The sequence below is a fragment of the Sprattus sprattus genome (assembly GCF_963457725.1).
Source record: "Sprattus sprattus genome assembly, chromosome: 2".
NCBI lineage: Eukaryota > Metazoa > Chordata > Actinopteri > Clupeiformes > Clupeidae > Sprattus > Sprattus sprattus.
The window spans coordinates 40734982-40761932 of NC_137921.1; the positions used below are offsets into that span (position 1 = coordinate 40734982).

At 41.5% G+C, this 26951-nt stretch overlaps 1 protein-coding gene across 1 annotated transcript in view; it reads right to left on the minus strand.

Annotated features, from left to right (window-relative positions):
- ankmy1 (ankyrin repeat and MYND domain containing 1) overlaps positions 1-25803 on the minus strand; it is a gene marked incomplete at both ends in the record, with an annotated part of 33581 nt that extends 7778 nt beyond the window's left edge. The window contains 13 exons of the mRNA XM_080860216.1: positions 938-1103; positions 1399-1512; positions 1973-2104; positions 2790-2897; positions 3477-3617; positions 4164-4304; positions 5890-6061; positions 7315-8168; positions 10845-11009; positions 12116-12332; positions 13996-14495; positions 25276-25422; positions 25588-25803. Of these exons, the coding sequence (XP_080716342.1) occupies positions 938-1103; positions 1399-1512; positions 1973-2104; positions 2790-2897; positions 3477-3617; positions 4164-4304; positions 5890-6061; positions 7315-8168; positions 10845-11009; positions 12116-12332; positions 13996-14495; positions 25276-25422; positions 25588-25803 (3073 nt within the window). The remainder of the gene's footprint in view (positions 1-937; positions 1104-1398; positions 1513-1972; positions 2105-2789; positions 2898-3476; positions 3618-4163; positions 4305-5889; positions 6062-7314; positions 8169-10844; positions 11010-12115; positions 12333-13995; positions 14496-25275; positions 25423-25587) is intronic.
- Positions 25804-26951: the final 1148 nt, after the last annotated feature.

Genomic DNA, 26951 nt, shown 5'->3' on the forward strand with positions numbered 1-26951 from the left:
GAACTAAAACTCTTGTGTTTCGGTAGTGACATGAAAACTAGGGACATGATTTTTTGAGTATAGTAAATTGATTTAAAAATTAAACCCACAATAAATCTAAATATTCCAAGTTCTTTTTCAACCCAAACATGAACATCTTTGAAATTAAATCATTGAAAAAAATCTAAAAAAATTGAAAAGCGTTATTTAAAGGCATTGAAATTTAGATGTCAGGGTTGGGGACAGCTACTTCCCAATAGAAAGTACCCTATAAATGATGATTTTGTATATATTTAGCTTATCACTATCTCTTGTAATGCATTGGGTTTATATAGACCATAACATTTTCTAATTAAATATCTATGCCTAAATACCTAATTGCTTTGTAAATAGTTTTTATTGTTGAGGGACTGCATATTACACGAATTCGGTAGAATGGCCCATATATTATGATTTTTTTTCCCCCCTCAAAGGGGCACTTTTACTCGAGGAGGGCAAACGGGCAGTTGCCCAAGCAACCTAAGCACACTCCTGTGCACGTCCCTGCACACACACACACACTCTCTCATACATACACTACATACAGTATCTCTCTGTTACATACACACACACACACACACACACTCTCCGACAAGTTTTATCTCTCTCTATCTCTCACACACACACACACACACACACACACACACACTTACTCTCTCTCACACACACACTCACTCTCATATACACAGACTCTCTCTGAAAGACACTCTTTCTCTCTCACACTCAAAGACACACACACCCTCTCTCTCACACACACATACTCACTTTCTCTCTCATACACACACACATGCACGCACACACATTCTCTTCCTCTCTCTCTCACACACATAAACACAAATATTCATACTCATACTCTCTCTAACACAAACACACTCTCTCTCTCTCGCTCGCTCACACACACAAACACACACACACTCACCACTACTGACGAGGCTCTGTTCTCCCTCCAGACCTGACTGTTGGTTCCTGCTCGCCGCCTTCCTCAGCAGTTCTCCCATGACGCCTAGCAGCTGCCGTCGGGCGTTCAGGGTCTCACGCTCTCGGGGGTTGAGTGCATGGTACGGAGTATGGGCGATACGCCAATCCTAATCCAGACACACACACACACACACACACACACAAACAGGCACAGGCACACATAATTCATACACATGCACACACAGACACAAGCTCACATACACATACACACGAGCACACACACACGCACACTCACTCATCACCAGTCCGAACACCTACGTAGATAGACCTTACTTCCACACTCCAACACTTCCCCTGGATGTGCGAGAGGTACAGATATGGCCCGGTGGGTGGTTCTCCAGTTGTGTGTGATTGTGTGTGTGAGACTGTGTGTGTGTGTGTGTGTGTGTGTGTGTGTTGTACCTGGCAGAAGGAGTAGTAGGCATAATCCACAGCTGTGCCCATCACACACCTACGCCCCTCCCCAACCAGAATGGGCATCAGGATGTTGGCACCTGCTTTCATCAGCTTCTCCAACTGGGTAAAATGAACACACACACACACCAAGTCAAACAATCAGTCTCTTGAATAATCTAGTGCTAGGGCCCGTCAGGGGTTAGGGTAAAGCTAGTTTATAGTGTATGCTATGTCAATCCAAATAAAATAATTCCAATGTGGTATGTGGTGTGTTTATGATGTTCGATGGCCCATGTGTATGTTTGTGTGTGAGTGTGTGTGTGTGTGTGTGTGTGTGTGTGTGTGGTTGGGGTTGTCTGTGTGTGCGTGTATGTATGCGTGTTTGTGTGTATGTGTGTGTGGGTATGTGTCTATGTGTGTGTATGTGAGCGTGTGTATGTGTGTGTGTGTGTATGTGTGTATGTATGTATGCGTGTTTGTGTGTATGTGTGTGTGGGTATGTGTCTATGTGTGTGTATGTGTGCGTGTGTATGTGTGTGTGTGTATGTGTGTGTGTCTATGTGTGTGTATGCGCATGTACCAGTAAGATTCTGTTGCGGGGCTGAGTCCCACTGTTGTAGGCGATGTTGGCATTGGCACTGATGGCACTGCCCACTCGGCTGGACAGAGGGAGGTTGGGGTCCGCACCGCACGCCAGCAGCACATCCACAGCCTGACAACAGATTATTATTATCAGTGGGAATAGTATCGTCATGTTGAGAGATTATTATTATTAGTAGGAATAGTGACAGAATTTATTTAGAAACACTGTTCATGACTTAAGAATGTATAAATCAAATGCCTTGTACTTATAATGACCTTTTATGAGTAATGTGCTTATGTAAGCAGGAAAATGGCTTTCCTGTGTTTCTGTGTATGTGTAACTTATATTATTACGTGCTGCCACCACTTAGTTTGCACATGTTTGGGTGAGCTCAAAGGTTATAAGAAGGGACAAACTGTGCTTGTTCGACCCTGTGTAAAACTGACATCCTTGCATTACAGAAAAGCGCAGTTGGGATGACACAGAAGGTCTTTTAGTCGAGCGTGGCCATTCTTGCTGACATGAAACATTTATGGCGTCAGAATTAGCTAAATTTTATGAGTATAATCCCTGTGCGATGTTAGTGAAATTGCTTCACTTTCATCCGTGAGCCCGATTGCAATTGTTACTGAATAAATAAACTGATCTATAACTCCTGAGATAACATGACTGAATTTTTACCTAACAAATAGTATTGTCATGTTGAGAGATCATTATTATTGCTAATGTTAATGTCACGTACCAGGTCGACTGCTATAGGTGAGCTAAGAATACGTACCAGGTCAACTGTTATAGGGGAGCTAAGGTCACGTACCAGGTGGTTGCCACTGGCGATGGACAGAGAGAGGGGGGAGTGTCCGCTCCACAGTAGATTGGTGCTGGCTTTATGAGACAGCAACACACACACCACATCTCTGGCATTCTAAAACACACACACACACATCTCTGGAATTCTCAAACACAAACACATCCCTGCTATTCTAAAACACACACATACCACATCTCTGGCATTCTAAAACACACACACACCACATCTCTGGCATTCTATAAAACACACACACACACACCACATCTCTGCCAATCTAAAACACTGACATACCACATATTTGCCATTGTAAAACACACACACCACATCTGTGCCATTCTAAAACACACATATTTTAGCTCAAAGCGTTACTGCCAGACAATATATGTTACACAGAAACAAGTAAGAGGAGCAAGAAGAGGAACAATGAAATAGTACACATAACAGTCAATAAGTATAGAGTGGAATAATGAAGTTGAGTTTATATGATGTGAGGATATGAATTGTACCACTGAAATAAACTCATATGAAAACTAATTTGTACCACTGAAATAAACTTGTGTGAAAATGAAAACTGAAACGACCCTGATGTGCCTTACTGCTGGACAAAACGGGGAAATTCTCACAGGGGGAAGGTGTTAGTGTGTTTGGTGTGTGTGAGAGAGAGAGAGAAAGAGAGAGTGCATGTGAGCTGACCTTGTAGTCATGGTCTCTCTGACAGGCAACATGGAGCGGCGTCCTGCCGCTGTCCAAACTGGCACTGCCAGGTCCCTGAGCTGGCGCTCCAGACAAGTTGGCAGATTTGTTCCCAAATCCTGCCAGGGGATCGGGCATGCTCTAAAGGGGGCACGAGGGTGCAATTACAACATAACATGCTCTAGTCTAGAGGGGGCAATTACCACAGAACCCGCTCTAGATGGGGCGATTACCACAGAACATGCTCTAGATGGGGCAATTACCACAGAACATGCTCTAGATGGGGGCACGAGGGTGCAATTACAACATAACATGCTCTAGAGGGGGCAGGCGTGGGGCAATTACAACAAAACATGCCCTAGAGGGGGCAATTACCACAGAACATGCTCTAGATGGGGGCACAAGGGGGCAATAACAACAGAACAAGACACTCAAAGACTAGCACACCAAAAGACTAGCAACCCCAAAGAAGAGCACACCCAAAGACTAGACCAAAAATCAGATCCCACGTGCCCAGAGAACGTGTTTTTTGCTTCTTCTCGTCCAGAGTTGATCTGGATCAGCTAAGGGCAGGTGCTCTTCTCTTTCCTTCCCAAATGTAAGTCAGATTACCCCCTGCTTGATGTGGTGCAGGGAGACTAGACTAGGCAGTAATATTCAGGGAGGGCCCTGTGTGTTTCCTCTGACCTTGTCTAGCTCGAAGAGCACGTGAGCGTCCTGCGCCTGGACATCAGGGTCGGCCACAGCGTGAAGCAGCAGCTCAGTGATGCGAGGCCCTTCGTCTCCCGGGAGACCAGCTGCCACATGCAGCGGATACAGACCATTCAGCTGTATCGGAGAAGACCAGGAGAAGAGAAGAGAGGGGGAGGAGAAGAGAGGATGGAGAGGAGAGGTGGGCGAGAACAAAAGAGGGGGAAGGAGAGACAGAAGGGAAGAAAAGAGAGCAGAAGGGCACGAGAATAAAATAGAATAGAATGAAGAATAGAACAGAAAGCCTTGGGTTGGGTCATCAAGGATTCTGATGTCCTGTGTAGTAGGCTGCTGTTTTTATCCATACAGGAAACCTATTTTAGCCTAGGCTCAAATAAATATGGAAAATGTGTGAAATAATAATAATAACAATAATTAATTTAATTTGTAACGCACTCTAAATACCCATATTTACAGTCGTGTGTGCGTCTGTGTGAAATACAAAATATTTACAATACAATAGTATGTGCTGGTCTGTTTGTTTGAGGTCTGTTTGTGGACTCCAGCAGCAGCTGTACAGCCTGTGTGTGTGGTGTGGTGTGGTGTGGTGTGGTGTGGTGTGGTGTGGTGTGGTGTGGTGTGTGTGTGTGTGTGTGTTGTGTGTGGTGTGTGGTGTGTGTGTGTGTGTGTGTGTGCTGATGTATTGGCAATGTGTTTGCGTGTGTTTGCTGATCTATTTGTAGTGTATGTATGTGTATATGTGGGTGGGTGTGTGTGTGTTGATGTATTGTTAGTGTGTGTGTGTGTGTGTGTGTGTGTTTGTGTGTGTGTGTGTGTGTGTGTGTATGTTTTGAGTGTGCTGTTTCTCTTTTTAGTTACATGAACTGCACATTCATGTTCAGTTCCCTCTGGAGAGGCACCTAGTCCCCCAGACCCTCTATGTTAGCCTGGTTCACTCACTCACTCACACACACAGAGACTCACACACACACACAAACACGCACACACACATAAACACACACACACACATATGGGTTGTTGTTCATTAGTGTTTCAATGCATACTGTATGTGTGTGTGTGATTCTGTAGAGTGCAGTTGTGTGTGTGTCTTTGAGTGATGACTGGGTATATGTGAGTGCAGGTGTGTGTGTGAGTGTGCTTTTCATGTCTGGGTGTTAGTTTGTTATTAAGTCTTGAATAAGACACTCAAATAGGTAGAATAACTACATTCAATAGGAGAGAACACAAACACCTCTATTTTGTATCTTCTGTGTAACTGGTACCGACACACAGACGCACACACAGACACACACACAGACACACAGACACACACACACACAGACACACACACACACACAGGAACTCAAGCCTTCTGCTAAGTGTGAATGTTTAGATGCAACATCACTTTAATCCTCCAGTTTACAAACAGAAGACAGATGTTCTCCAAGGGTGATGAAACACCACAGATCAGATCAGTGTGTGTGCGTGTGTCCCCCTGTTTGTGTGTGTGTGGGTGGGTGGGTGGGTGGGTGTGACAGTGTGCACGTGCCCGTGTGTGGGTTGGTGGGTGTGGGTGTGAGTGTGAGTGTGAGTGTGTGTGTGTGTGTGTGTGTATGTGTGTGTGTGTGTGTGTGTGTGTGTGTGTGTGTGTGTGTGTGTGTGTGTGTGTGTGTGTGTATGTGTGTGTGTGTGTGTGTATGTGTGTGTGTGTGTGTGTGTGTACCTCGGAGGACAGGCAGATATCTGTGCGGGCTCCAGACTCCAGCAGCAGCTGTACAGCCTCTGTGTGTGCAGCCTTGATGGCAAGGAAGAGGACGGGCATGGGCACCATGGAGGCGTTGGGATCCGCCCCTCGCGCCAGCAGCAGCCTGAGGGTGGACCAGCGCTGCCTGCACCTATCAACAGCCACCACAAAGAGCAACACCACATTCAAAAGGCTTATGTCAACCAAGGCAAAACCCCTGTTAAAACACAGAGCCAGCAGAGACTAAACAGCCCCAGCATCAGCGTAAACAGCCCCAGCAGCAGAGAGAACAGCCCCAGCAGCATAGACTAAACAGCCACACCTTTCTCAGGGTAGGGCCTGGAGCCAAAGAAGTACCGCAGAGCCCTAGTATTGACAACCATGGGTGTGCGTTACAGAGTTTTAATGCATTAACCTTTCACACCCGATGGAAGGAACCCAGTGGAGGGAATAACGGACGAAACAATAGCCCCCAACCCTCCACTGCGCGTTAGGGTCCTGTTTGTTGTAGAAGGATAGCAAGGGTTGCAGGATACAACAACAGTGGACAACTGGCTGGCGACAGCCGCAACACACCCTGCATGCTGTTCCCGGGATTTGTAGAGGGCCCTCCTACACAGTACAACATGTACTGTCAGAAGCCCACTGCTGCTACAAATCAACATGGCTGACAAGAAGTATAAAGTATGTTGTGACAGGTGACATTTTTTTATGCATTATTCAGGAATATGGGATGCACTAAAGAGTAATGTCTTTAGTCTAGATTTAAAGATGGAAAGGGTGTCCGCTTCTTGGATGGAGGGAGGAAGATTATTTAACAGGAATACATCCATCCAGACAGAAGAGCATTGCAGTAGTCTGGTCACAACGAAATAAATGCATGGATTATTATTTTCTGCGTCTTGGAGGGATAGGACTTTTCTGATTTCGGCAATTTGGCGTAGCTGGAAAAACTTCCGTGTTGAGATCTGTTATATGTGTGAGTTGAGTAAGAAGTCATGGTTGATAATTACAGCAATATTTTTGATGCTAGTTGGAAGGTGGATGTTAGTCATGCATGGTTTTACAGCTTTCAGGTAAGCTTCTATCTCAGGTAAGCTTCTATCTCAGTGCTTCTATCTCAGGTAAGCTTCTATCTCAGGTAAGCTTCTATCTCAGTGCTTCTATCTCAGGTAAGCTTCTATCTCAGGTAGTTGCAAAATGTTGTTAGGTTTCATGGAAAAGTTGGGCGTCATCAGCTTATCAATGGAAGTTAATGCAATGCTTCCTTTTAACAGCCCCTAAGGGTAACACGAACAAATAAAAGAGCAAGGGTCCCTTATTACAGCCCCTTATGGTATCATGCACAAATAGCAGAGCAGTAGTCAAAGCCAGTGGCTGGCCCGACACCCCTCTCAGACTCACTGGTTTTTGGCGAGGGCAATCTTGTGGACTGACTCCTGAGTGCCCTCTGGTGGTAGGATTCTGGACTGGCACAGAGCCTCAGCAGCCTGCTCCAGAGCTTCCTCTGCTACCCTTATCTGCATACTGGCCAATGACAGTACAGAGGCAAAGGCCATGTGCTGCCCAGGACTCTCTGGGTCAGAGGTTGTATCCTTGCCTATAGTGCCTCCCTCACAGTCCTCCTCAGGCCCCGACCCCTGATCCCTCTCAGCTGTTTCCTCCCTCGGCTCAATCACGGTGGACTCTTCAGTCTGAAGTTCCTCCCTCTCAGACCCTTCATTTGTAAGCCCCTCCCTCTCAGACCCTTTGTTTGTAGGCTCCTCCCCCTCTGACATTTCATTTACAAGTCTCCCTCCCTTAGACTCCTTGTCTGTGGGCTCCTCCCTCTGAGGCCCCTCAGTGAGAGATGACTCCTTGTCTGTGGGCTCCTCCCCCTGATGCCCCTCAGTGAGAGATGACTCCTTGTCTGTAGGCTCCTCCCTCTGAGGCCCCTCAGTGAGAGATGACCCCTTGTCTGTAGGCTCCTCCCATTGCTCAAGTCCCTCCTTCTCTGAATATTCATTCTCAGAGTCTCCATTCTTGTTTATTTCTGAAGCTTCGCTCTCAAGTCCCGCTTTCATTACTGGTGAACTGGCGGGCTGAGCTGGAGCAGGGTCAGCCTGCTCGTGGCCATGGGCTGCTGTCTCCCCATTTGCTGAAGGGTCAGCCTGCTCGTGGCCATGGGACTCAGCCTTCTCTGCTGTCTCCTCTTTGGCTGAATGACTCGGATCAAGGGACTCAGTCTTCTGCGGGGCAGGGCTGGTTGTCACTGACACCTGAGAATCAAATCATGAAGGTTTCAATTTACCCACTTACACACAATCAATCCTACATGTGATTATCAGCAGCAAGACACCTAGCATTAATATGCACAAACGCAGGGATTTCCATATACGTATATTCAAACACACACATGCACACATCACAAATTAAAATCACACACACACACACACATATACGCCAGATCAGCAATGCTTGGATGATAAAGCAGGCGGCTGTTGCCTTATCGTGTAGACAGGAGTAAAGTGGCTGCATGCATATTGCAGACACAGAAATGACAGATTTTCGCCATCCAGTTTTGCTCTTAAACCAAACTTAATATTATATTTGGTTGTTATTATCAAGTTTTGGCTACTGTTAGTTTTACATCAACCATAAGTTGCAGGGATGTGCACAGGAGTGTGCTAAGGTTGCTTGGGCAACTGCCCGTTTGCCCTCTTCAAGTAAAAGTGCCCCTCCGAGGGAAAAAAAAAATTTAAACATTTTAATAGTTTAATAGTAAATTTAAACACCTGCAGAATTTCATGTAGACCTAGTTTTTTAAAATCGCCACCCGAAACATGTCATAAAGTAGCCTTCTTCACTTCCAATCGATAAGCCTATGGGCAACGAGAGAGAAAGTCAGTAGGGGGAGGGGGGCATGCGCCCTCCTCTGTTTACTCTGTTACTGCACACGACCGGCACCTGAGCCTGCATTTTCGCCCTTAAGAGACTGCCACGGTTTTTTCTTCTGTGTCAATGAAAAAACTGCTTTAACGTTGTCAAAAAAGGTGAGTTTTAAGTTGTAGAAATGTATAACAAACGAACAATCATCATCATGTTATATGAAATTAATTAAAGGCACAATATGCAACAATTATGCTTCAGGATTAGGGTTAGGATAAGCAGTTTAACCTTAAAATAACAGCTTAAAAAAAATTGGGGCGCTACAATGACTTTTAATATGGAGAATTGCGTCCATGCCAATGGCATAGCAGGGTCGATAGGCATATAACTGCCTTCTGTAGTTTTGCCTGCCGATGCCCGCCGACCTGACTTTGATTACCTTCTGCCGATCTAGTAAGTAGCTTATTTGCCGTCTTGCTTAGTCTTGTGTTGCACATGATTGATGTTTGACTGTGTAAGGACAGTCGTTGAGTAATTAGTTTGTCATAATGTCAAAGTCAGCACATTTCAAGAGATTTCGTTAGTTTTAGCTGCTAGCATACCTTTAGCGAATAGCTATTAATCCTTAATGCACCTTTAAAACCTTCATAAATCGAGGCTCAGTTTGCCACGTTTAGCCTAAATAATCATATGGCTGGTTTGCCTACCAGACAACCAGGCCGTTATCACATGCTAATGTTTTGGTAGGAAGACTAAGCTACATATCTGCTGATGGTCAGTTTATAACATTTCGTTTTAACAATAAGAATAAATGATGTAAATAATGCATCACATACATTATTTAATTCAAAATGGTTAAATTTCGAAATCCTATCACTATTTTGGGTGTTGGTAAGTGTAGAGTGCAGAATGCCTACGGGAAAGAGGAGGACTCAGGAGCAGGGACGTGTACAGAAGTGGGCTAAGGTTGCTCTGCAAATTTGCGATCAGCTGACGGGGGCGTAGCAGCGGTGGTTAGTGAGGGTTTAAAATGATATTGGCAAAATTTGCAATCAGATGACGGGGGCGTGGCAGCGGCTGTGACAAAATAAGAATGTGTTGCCCCTTTTTTCCAAAATTCCTGTGCATGTCCCTAATAAGTTGGCTAACTACCTAGCCATATTCACCTCAGACTTGCTAGCTAGCCAATGGATCAGTGACAGAAGCCATCCGGCATTTGTCAAAGAAGTTGACTTTACTAGCTTTGTAAATGCTGTGAAGTTACTCATATATTCAAAGCCATGTATTCTAATTTGTAACTTAAGAAATGTCACGTTTAAAATATATATCGTAATGAAATCTGATGGTAGGTTAAGTCATGTTGATTCACAGCAGCGGTGCAGATGGGATTTTTGAACTGGGGGGGGACGCTAAAAAATGTTAACGCTATTTACTGATGATTGTCGCCTTACGTAGGAAGAGTGGTGGGGACGGATCAGGGTCACTATGAATCTGGGGGGGACATGTCCCCCCCGTCCCAAGTGCTATCTGCGCCCCTGATTCTCAGACGTCCCCTTGTACAACAAGGGACATGATGGTGGGATGAAAATCAGGATGTGAACCGTAGAGATTTGTCAGTAACGTTACATTACATCTCCAAGAGTGAGTAATGCTCATTGTTCAGTCACAGTAAAATATCAGTTCAATAAGCTAGCAGTAAAATATAAGTTTAATAGGCTAGCAGAAGTGCATTAGATGCCTCTTCAAGAAACACAGACAGGGCATAGTTTATTTTATCATTACAGAGAGATTTCTGAATCCCTCATTTCAAAGAGCAATATGCGTTTGGCACTTAATCTGCCCCTTCACCCGTTTGGTGAGTAGGACAGTGTTACAGTAAGATTCCGACAGTTTGCTTAGAAAGCCAAAACAGCCAATCGGAATGTTATTACTGCGTTATCCAGAACTTTTTGCTAGGCCAGAACAAACTGTCCATGACAGATACCTACAGAGATAGGCCTGTGTCTGTTTAATTCAGTAACTGTGCCTAAACTGTAGAAAATGACTGTAGTAAGAAAGTGACTGACCTGTGGTTTGGGTGACTTGAGCTCTGCCACAGTGGCATGAAGAGAGCTTGCAGGATAGTAGAGCACGTGACAGACAGACAGAGCAGACATGCTCTCACTGTTCAGCTTGTTCACATCCGCTCCACTGTCCAGAAGCATGTGGATCACCTCGTTAAGGCAGTTCATCTGCAGCAAACACAGGAAGGCTCCACCATGACCAACTGGAACATGCATCTGAGATACTACACTTACTCGACAACATCCTTCCACCATATGAGTCTATATATCTGAGATCCTACACCTATCAGACAACATCTTTCCACTATATCGGTCTATATATCTGAGATCCTAAACCTACTCGACAACATCCCTCCACCATATCAGTCTCTATATCAGAGTTACCATGACCTGAAGTCACGTATTTGTCTGTCTTGTCACTCCATAATAACACTAACCCTAACCACTCCATATGCCTTAAACCTGAGTTGACTACTTAAAAGTGTTGCCACCTGTTTTTTTACCCTGGGGTGATCCATGGATGAACAGACTGCTGATTCATATCCACATTAGGAGTCTACGCTCCCTCCCGAGGGGTATGGGATCTTTTGTAAGGATATGTTTAGATTTGATGTAAATATAACATTTTTTTTACTACATTACTTTTACGCTCATACATGTATATACAGTATATAACATTTACATTTTCAAAGTATTTAAATCAAAGTAATATCCTGTTCAGTTATTGGGCAAAACAAGACCCTGTGTCTGTGTATTAGTCAATTAAGTCCAATTAGTTGTGTCCAATCCCTTACTTATGTGCACACTAACATAACTTGTACTTACTGAACTATCCTAAACGATCTTCTAACTTTGGCCCTATTTTGCACTAGGAATGTACCTCATGAGAGAGCTAAGTTCAGTAATGTGTCTGAATAATGTCATTTCCTGTGTCTTCACCAATTTGGTGTTTGTAGAGTTACGTACTTCAGCACCTAAAGAGCCAAGTGTTCCTGTGACAAATGTAAGCCCTATATGTCCAGAAACCATGAGAGCTATGAAGGCTAGCTGCAGTGGTGAGGCTGTAGCATCGCTATGAAGGCTAGCTGCAGTGGTGAGGCTGTAGCATCACCATGGAGACTAGCTGCAGTGGTGAGGCTGTAGCGTCACCATGGAGACTAGCTGCAGTGGTGAGGCTGTAGCGTCGCCATGAAGATTAGCTGCAGTGGTGAGGCTGTAGCATCACCATGGAAACTAGCTGCAGTGGTGAGGCTGTAGCATCAGCATTGAGTTACCGTGGCAGAAATAAGTGGAGTGTGACCCTGTGCGTCCCCCACGTCAGGGTGGATCCTCCCATCTCTGAGGATTCTGTACACAGCCTGAGGATCCCCCTGCCCTGCCTGCAGAATGAGCTGTTCCGAGCTCAGTTCCAGGGGGCCCTTTGGGCCAAAGGCACCCCTGCTCATGGAAAAGACAGCGCCCACGTCCCAGTCAACACTCTCCGCTTCCAACCTGCAGGACACACACAGACACTTCCCAGTCAACACTCTTCGATTCGAGCCTGCAGGACACAGACTCACACACACACACACATACATACACAAACATACACACACAGCCACGTCCTAGTTAACACATTCTGCTTCCGAAATGCAGAACTCACTCACACACACACACACACACACACACGCACAGCCACGTCCCAGTCAAAACATTCCTGTGTGTGTGTATACCTGAGCTGTGTGTTCCTGTGTGTGTGTGTGTATACCTGACCTGTGTCTGTTAATGTGTTACTGTGTGTGTGTATAACTGACCTGCGTCTGTTGATGTGTTCCTGTGTGTGTATATACCTGACCTGTGTCTGTTGATGTGTTCATGTGTGTGTGTGTGTGTGTGTTAGGGCTGGGCGATTTTTCGATTTCGATTTTAATCGCGATGTAATTTTTTTCTACGGTTTTAAATGAGACGTTCGATTAGACGGCGCCTTCAAAAAAAAAAAAAAAATCAATGTTTTCACAGACCCGCGAATACAGCGCCGCACGTAGCCCATGGGCGTCGCGACAATGTAATTGGGGGGGGACAAGACCCCCTCACTTTTCAAAACAAGTCGTTTCGACCCCCCCACTTTTGCAGTCAAAATAGTGCGTGCGTGACTGCTGGTCTACTAGTCCATTATTCTTTCCATTGCTTCACAATTAAATCCGTTCAACTTTATCAGTGGGGAATACCCACAGCAATATAAATCCACTCCGCGTTTTCCTGGTGTACTACGCAGCCTCATCGCGCACGCAGATTCAACTGTCATTAATGTTCATTCATTCTCTGATTTGATCGGAGCGTCGCGCTAGAAGCAGACCACAGAAATGGACATACGGATTTTTTTTTCGAAGAAGAGGAAAGTAAGTCAGAGTTGCCCAAGTTTTACCTGTAGTGGACCACCCAATGGACATTATCTGGCTATAATCGTATTGTTATTGCCATAACAACCGTGAGCTAATCTGGCGTTAACGTTAGCTAGCTAATGGCAGTACTGTTTTAAACGTAAAAAGTAAACGTTTTTCTAACGACAGCAGCGACTAAACACACACTCACCAAAGAAGATTTTTTTTTTTAATGTGTCACTCACTTGTATACCTCTCTTTGACTCACACACGAAAGATGATGTCAATGCCACAAATTAAATGAACATTGGTGTGCTGGGCATGCTGTCAAGCTTTGCCATGTATGAAAACTATTTCCCCTACGTGAACCGTTTACTTCTGGCAGCTTCCATCCTTAAAGACTTTGGGTTTCAATACACATTTGGCCATTTCTGACCTGAACAGTCATACTTTAATGAGGTGGTCAGTTTGAATGTAGCCAACATAATTATCAGGCCACCAAACCTATATCAATTGTGAATTTGATATGCTGATAACATGATTTACATCTCAGAGAAAAACATGGTAAAATGCACCAGAATGCGGGTATTTGCATGTACGTCTTTCAAAAAAATTTGGGGTGATTTTGTTCATATCGTGATATAAAATCGAAATCGAAAATTTTGGGGGGAAAAAATCGAAATATAACTTTTTCCCATATCGCCCAGCCCTAGTGTGTGTGTGTGTATACCTGAGCTGTGAGTGTTGATATGTTCCTGTGTGTGTGTGTGTGTTTGTGTGTGTGTATAACTGACCTGTGTCTGTTGATGTGGTTCTGCATGCGTTCCTGCAGTGGCAGGGAGCTGGTGATCCTGTGTGTGTATGGGTGCATGTCTGTGTGCTCAGGAGCCTCTGTGCTGCTGCAGTTGAAGAAGAGCTGGTCTAGTTGCCTCCTGAGGCGGGGGGGCAGGGGCATGTGGTCGGGGTCGATGCCATAGCGGAGCGTGGCAGGGGGCAAGATGAAGCGCTCATCCTTCAGCATCTCCTCGGTGGAGAACACAAGGGGGTCCTTGCTGACGGGAGGTGGTTTGGGGGGCTTAGGAGGCAGGTTTTGGGGTTCCCCCTGGAGGTTGCCGCCCCCTTGCGCCCCACTCTGTTGGGGCTGGAAGTCTGGGAGGGACCTGAGGCTGAAGGCATCTTCCACCCGGGTGCAGAGGCTGAGCAGCCGGCAGCGATGCCACAGCCCCACGTCCTGCCGGCCATCTGCATAGGTCAGCACACCTGGACCCAAACGCTCGTCTGCGTGATAAAGCCCCTGAACACAGCCCCACATAGGCACTGTAAGGTGCAGCATGAGCACAGAACACATACCCTACCACTTCCATTGATACATTATAAGATCCAGTTCTGAAACAGGATAAAGCCTAGCCTATAAACAGTAAAGTGAAAAAGACAAACCAACAGCTGGTGTCACTACATTTTCAAGCATTTACTGAAAAGCTTTCTTGTGAGTACAACGTAGAGAAGAATGTGATCATTGATTTCTCAAGATGGTGTTCATAGGCCACGGGTCAATGATGTATAAGGATTTTCAACAGGGCAATTTTAAATAAAAAAAAATAAGAATATCTATTGCAATTGTTCAAACATTAAGAAGGTTGTATACGGGCCATTCTACCGAATTGGTGCAAAGTCAGGTCGGAAATATTTAGATTTGTCGTTATGTATATTGTACCATATCTAAAGTACACATATCTAGTAAAAGAACAGTCAATTTTTATATTGTATTTTCAGAATGTGTTGGAATGTTTTTCCTCTTCCAAAAATTGTCACTACCGAAACATCACATTTACTATAGTAAAAAAGTATTATTATTGACCTGTTCAGATTGTGTTTCCTTCCCTTCTCTGAAGAGTATTTTTTACAAATATTTCTTGAAGGTTTTCACAATGAAATCCATAAAAATGATTTTTTTATACCAAATTTTCAAGTTCAATTTATACAATTCATCAAAATCTAAGTGCAATATTTCTTTGTAAAATGCAAAATACTGATCATATTGATTCCAGAGTTGTTGATTGATGAAATTGAACATACAATAATCCAATCAGTATCATAACATTTTAGTTGATTACTCAATATACTTCTTTTTTTTACAAAACATCCTGTGTTTCGGTAGTGCTGCACTGTTTCGGTAGTGACATCCAGTGTTTCGGTAGTGACTGCACTGTTGGATGGATGTTCATTTCTCTCCCAAAATCTTCCAAAAGGTGCTCTGGGCCGCCCTTTAGTCCACACAACACATTAATTAAAAAATGATGGGATTGAACTACTTACCATTTCAATTTGTCACTACCGAAATCATCAGGTCACTACCATATGTTTCGGTAGTGACTGTTTCGGTAGTGACAAATCTAGCTATCTTTAAGCATAAATAAAGAATTCTAGCAAGCACACGGCTTGCAAACAAATATTTGAAGAGGTGTACACACATACAAACATAAGATTTTGCATGAAACCCCAAAAGGTTTACTTAATTGAAGAAAACATGGGTTTCGGTAGTGACAATTCTTAAGGTTACACGTCAATTTTCAGACTTTGGAACACATTTATATAAAAACTATGGGATTTAGCTACTTACCATTCAACCATGAGGGACATGGATGCAGTGTCACTGCATGGTCAAAAATGCAGGGTCGTGGCTGTTGCACAGGCTCAGCCAATGGACTAAAACTCTTTCGGTAGTGACATGAAAACTAGGGACATGATTTTTTGAGTATAGATAATTGATTTAAAAATTAAACCCACAATAAATCTAAATATTCCAAGTTCTGTTTCAACCCAATCATAAAGATCTTTGAAATTAAATAATTGAAAAAAAATCTAAAAAAATTGAAAAGTGTTATTTACAGGCATTGAAATTTAGATGTCAGGGTTGGGGACAGCTACTTCCCAATAGAAAGTACCCTATACATGATGATTTTGTATATATTTAGCTTATCACTAGCTCATTTAATGCATTGGGTTTATATAGACCATAACATTTTCTTAGTAAATATCTATGCCTAAATACCTAATTGTTTTGTAAATGGTTTTTATTGTTGAGGGACTGCATATTACACGAATTCGGTAGAATGGCCCATACACGTAAACTCATATTAAAATTTTAAATTAAGTGATTTTAGTGTTTTTTCTTCTAGATTAATTGGCCATGGCCTTAAAAAATGTCAGGTGGTGCGACCGTGATTTATCTTAAACTGAATTAATTTCCTTAACATGCTTAATATTTTATACAAGTATTCTTTTTGAGTTTTTGTAAATAATAACTCATATTTTTGTTCAACCTAAATGTAGTAAACAGACTTGACTTCATTCGCTTAACCCATTTAGGCCTAAAGCGCCTGAAAAAAATGCCTGTAAAACCTATAGGCGATTTCAGAAAAGCCCCCAAAACCTGAAGTTTTTCTAGAAATTCAGCAATTGTGTCAACGCCTACTAAATTACTGATTTCTCAGCCCCTGTAACAGATAGGAACACAATTCAAAAAGTATTTGAGAGCTTACACCTGTGGCTTTCATGGGAATTTGTATTTACAAATATTTACAATATTTACATACACCTTCTCAAAAGTAAAAAAAAATATGTAAAAGTGCAGGATCAGCACAAAACAGTAGAAAAAAAATGTATTGGCTATATGACAAAGTATATAACAATATAATTATAAGTATATAATTCTTAAAGGGAATGTTTTGAGTTGTTTACTTGTTTTATTATGAGCAGAAGGGAATACGATTAACATCTATTTTGTTGTCAGTGTAGTTTTTACGTACCAGGGATTTTTTATGCTCATTTGGACACTATGGATGGAGAATGGATCTGACAGTGTCAACCTCTGAGTTGTTTACTTGTTGTATTATGAGCAGAAGGGAATAAGAATTTTATCAACAATTATAACTATTTTGTTGTCCATGTAGTTTTTACATACCAGTGATATTTTTATGCTCATTTGAATACTATCACTGAGATACAGATTAACTAGTTTAGTGTCAAATATTCCATTCAAAGGGAAAAAACAGGAATAATTCAAATAAAAAACAAATTTCGAGTACATCTTATTTATCAACTGATAAATACTGTATGCTGGGCTGAAATGGAAGGCAACCAAAGCATTCACTATAATAAAGTCAAACGAGGATTCAGTAGCATTAACTGATTATAAACAAGATTCTATAGGGACTGATTATTGTTTCGAAATACTAGAATATATAATAATGCAAAGAATAGAGAGATGTCGATATAATTCGCTCGTTCACACTCTTGCTCACTGGAGAAAGTTTTAACAACATAGCAAGCTAGCTTAGTGTTAATATAGCCCTCTATGATACCATATTCCCTTTCATTTACCTCAAGTAAACCTACATTTAAGCAAGTAACAATCGTTAACAACTACAGATAACCATATTCTGTAACTACCAGTACTCACAACTCACTCCTTGCCTAATTTACTTTGAGCTATAATCCTGGCTGTCGTGGATGAGACGTTACTTAGCAAAGCGAGAAAGCCTTTTTGAAGCTACTAATGGCAAAACATTTGGGGCACTATCACGTGTCTATTTTGATGCATTTCATTGGCCCAGAGGCCGACAATTTGGGCAAAAAAAACCCTTATACCGGAAAACGACGTATGTGCTTTCCCGGCCTTAAAGGTAGAATGACGCAACAGCGCTCCCGGCTTTAATGGTAGAACAGCGGTAATGCTTTCCCGGCTTAATTAAGCAATAAGCCCCAAGAGGCCGTGCTTTGCGCTGATTTTAGAACAGGTAAGGGAGTTGTTAGGCACGACGCGAAGCCTGTTACTACACATATTTGATATGGTTTCATAAATAAAGACAATTCAATTTAAGAAACAATAGTTTAATGATAAACCGTCATTCTTCCGCCACTAAAAATTATAGTTCCTAAATAAATCGTTGCCACGCAACCCTTGAAGCAACGCAACAGCCAGATGGAACACTGGGTATGAAATGCGCTATATGAATGCCTTGCCATTCGCTGCGCAGTAATATGGAATGTAATCAGGTCAAATTGTAAGGTAATGCTGGATTTTACAACGGCTTTTAGCCAATCACAATCAAGGATTTGAACAATCAGGTTTAGAAATGGGTTTTAAGCATACTGTATCAGTAATTAATATTTCAGTCGCAGAAATTATATTTTTTATTTAAAATTGAATACAGTTATTGCTAATATTGGTCGCACCACATGATGAGTGGTCGCTCCAAATGATGTGAAAAACCTCCTATCGTTTAAAGAGATCAATAAAGAACTAGAAAATGCATTTCCTGAAGGAAATACCAGTGCATGAAATGCAAAAGTTAAGAAAGAACGAATAAAAGAAAAGTGAAAGAAGGAAGGAAGAAAGGAAAGAACAGTAAAAGAAGGAAAGAAGAGTGAAGAAAGAAGAGTGGAAGAAGGGAAGAAGAAAGGAAAGAAGAGTGAAGAAAGGAAATTAGAGTGGAAGAAGTAAAGAAGAAAAGAAAAAGGTAAGAAGAGTGGAAGAAGGGAAGAAGAAAGGAAAGAAGAGTGGAAGAAGGAAAGAAGAAAGTAAAGAAGAGTAGAAAGAAGGAAAGAAGAGAGGAAGAAACAAAGTAAGGAAAGAAGAGTGAACAAGAGTGGCTCTGGATAAAGACAGTAAAGAGAGAGTGAAAATATTGAAAGAAGGAGAAAAAAAGAGTGAAGCAGAGAGATGGAGTGTGAGATAAAGTAGAGTGAGAGTGATAGAGAGAAAAAAAGTAGAGTATGGAAGGTGTCTATTAATATTCCTAGTTATACAGTTGAATGGAGAGGTACAGAGAGAAGAGGACCCTTGGAGGCTTGCCGCAGGTGTCAGTGAAGCACAGGTGCAAGCCAGTTTAATTACCCTATTATGATGTCATAATGGCCCAATGTAAGTCAATGGGAAAATTTAGATTCGTTTTTCTTTAATAACTTAAAAAGTATAAAGTTTAGAAAAGTGAAAAATACATAGCATAAGTGTCCTTTACAAGACCTACGCGACAAAGTTTGAATGAAGTTTCTACGTTAAGCGGTTCGGCTGAATTAATCGCAGAAAAAGGTAACAAGAATAACTAGAAAATGCATTTCCTGAAGGAAATACCAGTGCATGAAATGCAAAGGTTAAGAAAGGAAGAAGAAAAGAAAGAAGAGTGAAAGAAGGAAAGAAGAAAGGAAAGAAGAGTGTAAGAAGGAAAGAAGAGTGAAGAAAGGAAAGAAAAGTGGAAGAAGGAAAGAAGAGTGGATGAAGGAAAAAAGAAAGGCAAGAAGAGTGGAAGAAGGAAAGACAAAAGGAAAGAAGAGTGAAGAAAGGAGAGAAGAGTGGAAGAGGGAAAGAAGAAAGGAAAGAAGGAAAGAAGAAAAGAAAGAAGAGTGAAGAAAGGAAAGAAGAGTGGAAGAAGGAAAGAAGAAAAGAAAGAAGAGTGAAATAATGAAAGAAGAAAGGAAAGAAGAGTGAAGGAAGGAAAGAAGAGTGGAAGAAGGAAATAAGGAAAGAAAGAAGAGTGAAAGAAGGAAAGAAGAAAGGAAAGAAGAGTGTAAGAAGGAAAGAAGAGTGAAGAAAGGAAAGAAAAGTGGAAGAAGGAAAGAAGAGTGGATGAAGGAAAAAAGAAAGGCAAGAAGAGTGGAAGAAGGAAAGAAAAATGGAAGAAGAAAATAAGAAAGGAAAGAAGAGTGGAAGGAAAGAAGAGTGAACAAGAGTGGCTCTGGATGAAGAGATAAAGAGAGAGTGAAAATATTGAAAAAAGGAGATAAAAATGGAGTGAAGAAGAGAGATTGAGTGTGAGAGAAAGTTGACAGAGAGAAAGATGGAGAGATGGAGAGAAAAAAAAATAGAGAATGGATGGTGTCTTAATGTTCCTAGTTACAGTTAAATTGAGAGGGACAGAGAGAGAAGAGGTTCTTTGGATTTGGCACAGGTGTCAGTGAAGCATACTAAGGCAGAAGGCAGTAACTTCTATGTTAAAGCTCAGTGGTATGATAACAATGGAATAATGACCCTATTAATTAATCAGTAGTAATACTATTTCATTTATCACAATTACCAATACAATGATTATCACACACACACACACACACACACACCATTGAATTATCACATTAAGCACATAAAACAATGAACTTGAATTGTCACATGAAACACATAAAACATCTATGTCAGTCCATTGGGGTGTGTGTGTGTGTGTGTGTGAGAGAGAGAGAGAGAGAGAGAGAGAGAACGATAGAGAATGAGGCCCATTTTCCCCCTCCACATGCCCCCGCTCGCCAAGCGAAGTTACCCGATTTAGATGCACCTTTTTCGGACTAGCCACAGGCACTGGGTGGGGGAATAGCCCGATAGCTTAGCATATCTGCCATGCAATTCTAATGGTAATGCTACCTAGCTTGGTATGCTAACTGTCGGTAGCCTATACATCGTGAAATCAACCAAAATACTGATGTCACTGGCTTTAATTTGATAATGGCATGTTAGTAGTACATTTAATATCAGTACATTTGTTTAATTACTGCTGATATTTTACAAATACGTCAAAAACTCATTTTTGACCAAACTTGAAGTTACGGTCTTTTGCCTTAGCACGGCAGAGTAAAGCACAGGTGCAAGCCAGTTTAAAGACCCTATTATGATGTCATAATGGCCCAATGTAAGTCAATGGGAGAAATTTATATTCGTTTTTCTTTAATATCTTAAAAAGTATAAAGTTTAGAAAAGTGAAAAATACATAGCATAAGTGTCGTTTACAAGACCTACGCGACAAAGTTTGAATGAAGTTTCTACGTTAAGTGGTTCGGGCTGAATTAATCGCAGAAAAAGGTAACAAGAATAAGAAGAAGAAGAAGAAGAAGAAGCCTAGGAATAACAATACAGGGCATTTCATGCACTGTAACTAGAATGCGTTTCGTGAACGAACTGCGAGAGTGTGCTTGCTCTGCAGTGCAGTGGCCGAGTGCGCATATGTTGTTGAGGGGCCTCACAGACTGATATCTGAGAACAAAATCTGTATAGTACTGTGTTTTCTGTGGTCATAGTCATAATAGTTCCAGAGTTTCGTTATACTGACTTACTGAGCTAAGTGAATTATTGAAATTGTTATCTTGGTAAAAGGAAACATCTCTGCAACAATATTGGAATGAATGCGGTTACATAGTCAGCTTTACTTAAAGTGTATTGTAAGATATAGCTTGTTAGACTTAATGCACTAAGAGTTAGACTGTAGGTCTAGTATCTAACGTAAGCAACACTTTTACTGTATAGATAGAGAGCACGTGTATCACATTGGTTTATAGTCTGTCAAATTAGTTGTAGTTATTGGTGTTCGTTGGCATAAAAAGTTAGTCTTCTCTTATAAGCCTATAGTACATCTGATTAGAGCTAGCAACCATGAAAAACCTCTTCTGAAACTAAGAAGGATAACTATGACTAAATGTGACTAAAACTAATATGCATTTTTGTCTTAAGACTGAATCTAAAATAGCTGCCAAAATTAACACATCTCAGTGTTCATTTTGGCAGCTATTTTAGATTCAGCAGCTATTTTAGATTCAGTGCATATTAGTTTTAGTCACATTTAGTCATAGTTATCCTTCTTAGTTTCAGTCTAGTTTTCGAAAACTGAGCACACTACAACAGCTACGATGTGTCCAGGTACATCTTCAAACGTTTTTCAGTTAACCTAATGATTCAAGGTCTCTCATGAATCATTACTCCCAGGACACGGGTTAATGTTAACTCACGCTATCGGCCACAAGTTAACCATTCTTTCAGTATAAGCAACTTTTGCATAGCCCCGCACAGCTAGGATAGCTCACGTTACCGTAGTAGGAATACAAGCATTAGCTCACTATATCCACACAACTAAATTCATGAATTACTTCACAGGTTTACTTAACAACTTGAATTAAGGAAAATGATCCCCCGTTACGGCTAGCTGAAACTGCCAGTGGATACTCCCGTTACGTAGTCTTAGTTAGCCTTTAGCCCCGTACTCAGATGTTACAGCTGCTTAACACAGCTAGGATAGCTAACGTTACCGTAGTGGGAATACAAGCTTTAGCTCACTATATCCACACAACTAAATTCATGAATTACTTCAAAGGTTTACTTCACAACTTGAATTAAGGAAAATGGCGTCTCCAACGTTAACGTAACGTTAATTTATATGTTAGCTGCTACCATTAAAATTTCAGTCAGTACACTGAAAATGCTGCCATTCAACTCACCTTAACGAAGTGGAAATACGGTAGCTAGGTTAGAAACTGTAGTTACTCTTATTCTTTCTCAAAGTTGAATTGAGAGGGACAGAGAAATACGGTTCCTCTTATTCTTTTTCAAAGTTGAATTGAGAGGGACAGAGAAAATGCGGTTCCTTGGATTTGGCGAGCGGAGGTGTCAGTGAGAAGCACAGCTGCAAGCCAGTTTAATGACCCTATTATGACGTCATAATGGCAGAGACCTCTGCCATGCAAGTCTATGGAGAAAAAAGGGGATGAAAAAGAGGGATAAAAAAGGAGTGGCATGGGGTACCGCCACGAAAAGTCATAGCAGCTTGCACCGGATCGGGCCGGACGTTTTGGTGTTTGAATGGCGTCTCTAGCTCAAGCTGGCGAGGAGGAGTTAGCTGCAAGAAAAACGTACGGAATAAAGAAAACTTGACGATAACAATACTGTGCTTCCCTTCGGGCAAGCACACTAATAAGAAGAAGAAGCCTAGGAATAACAATACAGGGCATTTCATGCACTGTAATAAGTTCCATACAAAACATAGATTAAAACCAGACTAAATAAAAAATTTCACAAGCATTACAAAAACATTTTATTTTTTTCATAAAAATCGCATCACAAACATTTAAGTGCAGCACACATCCATAGCCTTGTTGTAAACCAACATTTCATTAAACTTGAAGAATCATCATGCTGCTGATGGGTATTTGGAATGTCCACGTGAACTCCAGACTTTTCTGAACTTTTCCTAATCTTTGCTCCTCAACTAAGAGTAGCGTGAGGTTGCTCGCTCAGGTTCTGAGATGACAGCTTGAACATATTTCTTACAGTAGAAAAATTACATCTTTGTGTCTGTGGCCACATGAATATGTTTTTTTCACCCGACTGCAGCATGAAGATAACCTGGACTTCCTCTCCCACAACCTCAAGGACCTGGCCTCAGTGTTTCCCCTACAATGATATTAGGGTGGCGCCCCGCCACCCCAACGGCCCCGCCCGCCCCCCCTGGAAGCACAAGTAAAAAAAAAAAAAAAAAAAAATCTTTTTTTTTTATATAAATATCACAAAATAAGTCATTTAAGGTTACCTTTACCATAAAACATGTAAAATTATACTTATTTTTTAAGTAAAACTGCTTATCCTAACCCCTAATCCTGAAGTATAATTGTTGCATACTGTTACTGTAAGATGTTATATTGACTGCTGTCATTAAAAGTAACACATGAACATCATAATTCATTTAAGTGTTTGTGTCCGTGTCACCCTCAGGTCCCTCAGGTCTTCTTTTACTGGCTGGTAACTTAGGCATGTCTTCATTTCTGCATGCTTGCAGAGCACCTTCCTATGACTAACATGTGCAGCTTGTGAAGACAAAACCTGGTGTATCTTTAAGGTGCCCCTCACACCCGTCCATTTGCCTGGAATCAGCTTGTGCAAGCTTCGCTTACCCAATGGTGAGTATTAGTTGACCCTCCTACAAGTCCAGTGGAGTCTGCAGCTCGCCTCCTTGTTGAACGTAGAGATCTGCATTTGTTCACCACCAATGCCATCAGGGGCACCCTTTCCATGAGGCTTTTCTGAATAGTTTCATGTTACATGCTTGAACCCAGAAAGGAAAGGTACTTAGGAAGTTAAAGTTTGCTTTGTTCCTGTACTGTGTAACAGGTCCATCACTGATTACAGGTAGAACTGTAATCTGTTGGCAGGTTGCCCGAAGCTCTTTCGGAATGGGCTCCAGGTTTGCCCACACTCCCTCCTCATCATGACAGAGGCTATCTGGCATCTGGTAAAATAGATTAAAACAGTTAGAAAATAAATTAATACTAATAAATGCATAACTACTAAAGTGAAATGGCATGCTCTAAATTATATTTATAATTAATATATATATTTTAGCATTTTCTCATTATATTGTACAAAGATAAACATAAACCGTTGTTTGATGACTCAAATTGCATAAAATATATTCCAAATAACACTAATATAGAGTTATTAATGTATATAAATCATCAATTGAATATAAAAGCACAAAAACTGTGGACATCTAGGACATATCATGGAAATCACTGCAGTGGTCGCACCACATGATATACAGGCAGAAAATTGGCAACCTTAACAAAACAAGCTAGCTAAGCACAAAAGGTCACTAAGACATAAATAATCAAAATATATATCCAAATGTGGCAACTATACCAGCCATTAAAAAGTTTCAATTTTTTTTTTTCAAATTTTAGAGAGAGTTACAAACCTTTTGCTGCTTCTATGGGTCCTTGGCTAACTGGTAAATTATGAAATCCATTCAAAGACTGGAAGTTGCAACATAAATGTCCCATAGTGGTCGTTTCTTGATGGTCACACCACATGATATTTCGTAAAACAGACATCATCGGACACGTGCTGCTTGTGTTTGTTTGTATATTATGATGGCAATGATAACACAAATTCTTTCCAATTTTGTATAGGACTACAAAACACGTGGAAAATAATGCCATATAAGACAGAAACATTTTTTGAATAGATTTAGATTAATTTAAAATAAGTTTTCGCAACAGCAGTCAAGGCCGGACGGTCGCACCACATGATATTTTGACAGTAAATAACAGAAAAATTATAAATAACTAATGTTTTTTGGGAAATAAAAGTGAGTACATATATGGAAGAGGTACTACATATGGTATCTTTTTATGCATTTAAACCTTTTTTTTTAATTGAAAACAAAAATGCAGTCCGACAGAACTTGTAGGCGTCACGTCATTGACCCACAGGCAACGTGATTCTGGATCAGATCTTATAATTTCTTTACATTTCTAAAGTACATTACCTTGAAGAATGAGCCGTTGGGAAGGAGCTGGACGCCATAACCCTCTTTCCGATTTAAATAAAATTTCCCAATGAACTTGGAGCCATCAGGCCAGGTGTATGTCCCTTTGCCATGGCGATAGTCTTTGTAGAAGGAACCCTCGTAGATCTAAAGACGTCGACATGTTTGACGTTAACTTAGGCAACATCAGTAAACTAGAATACGCTTCAATGCTCGTCTTTGCACACAATAGCTAGGTAGGATGCACACGTTTCTAAATTGTCTTGACATTCGAGGATATCATTACAAAATTCAAAATAAGTCTTAACCTACCTCTCCATTAGGCCAATAGTAAACGCCAACTCCATGTTTCAAGTCATTCTCAAACTCTCCTTCGTATCTCGACCCATCTGGCCACTCTTGGATCCCAAACCCGTTTTTACCTTTGTCCCGCTCGGTTCCGTAGATGTAGCCTATTGGAAACGGAACATTTGGCTGCCTGACCAATTCGGACGCTGTGGAATTATATTCACTTTTAGAAGTCTGCATTTTTCTACCTGAAGGAATGTTCTGTGTTACATTTTTTCCAACATGTCTAGGATTTGGTTGCTTAGATATATAGGTTACCTTGACGACGGTTGTGTTTTTTTTTCCTAAACTCAACATCCTTTTGTAAACTGTTGGTTTAAATGATCTGTGTTTTTAGTTACTGACAGGTTTTTATAATTATATCGCAATTTCAAAACAATTATCTAGAATCTGTATGCAACCGCTTTCGCATGTGTTTACTTTAGCTGTAGTGTTCAGTTATCAAACTTCCAGTACCCTAATTACACTGGCCGATAACGTCGGAAGTAACTGTCTTTACATGATCAGATAATTTCGTTAATTTAGGCGATCACAATCGGAAAATTACTAAGGCCAATTCAGCCCTCACCTTGTTCACAGGTGACGCATCCCCAGTGGAGGGTGGTTCGACAATAGTCTAGTTTATAATTTTGCTAAAAGATCGGTAGTTGAGCGCGATAAACGATACCCTCAGAAGGCCACACACCGTTTTCCACGTACGCTCCCTCAGGCCTGCTCTGTTGTGGCTACCTGTTGCGGTCATTACAGCTACGCCTATTCTGTTCTTAAGAGTGACTCTCTAATGCTCGTATTGTGCTCCAAGTGCCAGGTAAGGAGTGAGCCAGCAGGGTGTAATCTGAGCATGGATAGGTGATCTACCTTCTTTGTTTACCCCTGCCAATACCCGGATAACGCTCGTCACTCGGATGTAAATAAATAATTAGCAACTACACTTTCTCTGCCAAGATATAAGGACCAGGGCCTAGTTTCCCGAACGCTAAAGGGGACTTGAAATCGGTCGTAAGAGGAATATTGCAGAGCGGTTTCCCGACGCCGCACTTACGGCAATGATGAGTCTATGATGTCGCCAAAATCCACGTAGGCCGGTAAGATACGTCGTTATCGGGAAACTAGGCCCTGGTCAGTTAACAAGTGGCACAGGGATCACCTATTAAGTAAGCGGGCAGCAAACCCGCTGTGCGTTCTAGTTTCTAAAAGTATTCCAGGTTTCTATCCTTTTAAAGCTCATATTTCAGAGCAAGTATTATCTATGGTTTATAGTGGTAAGGGCAACCACTGTAGAAGATTGAGTGCTGATTATATGAGATTTTATTTTTAAAAAAAAACAC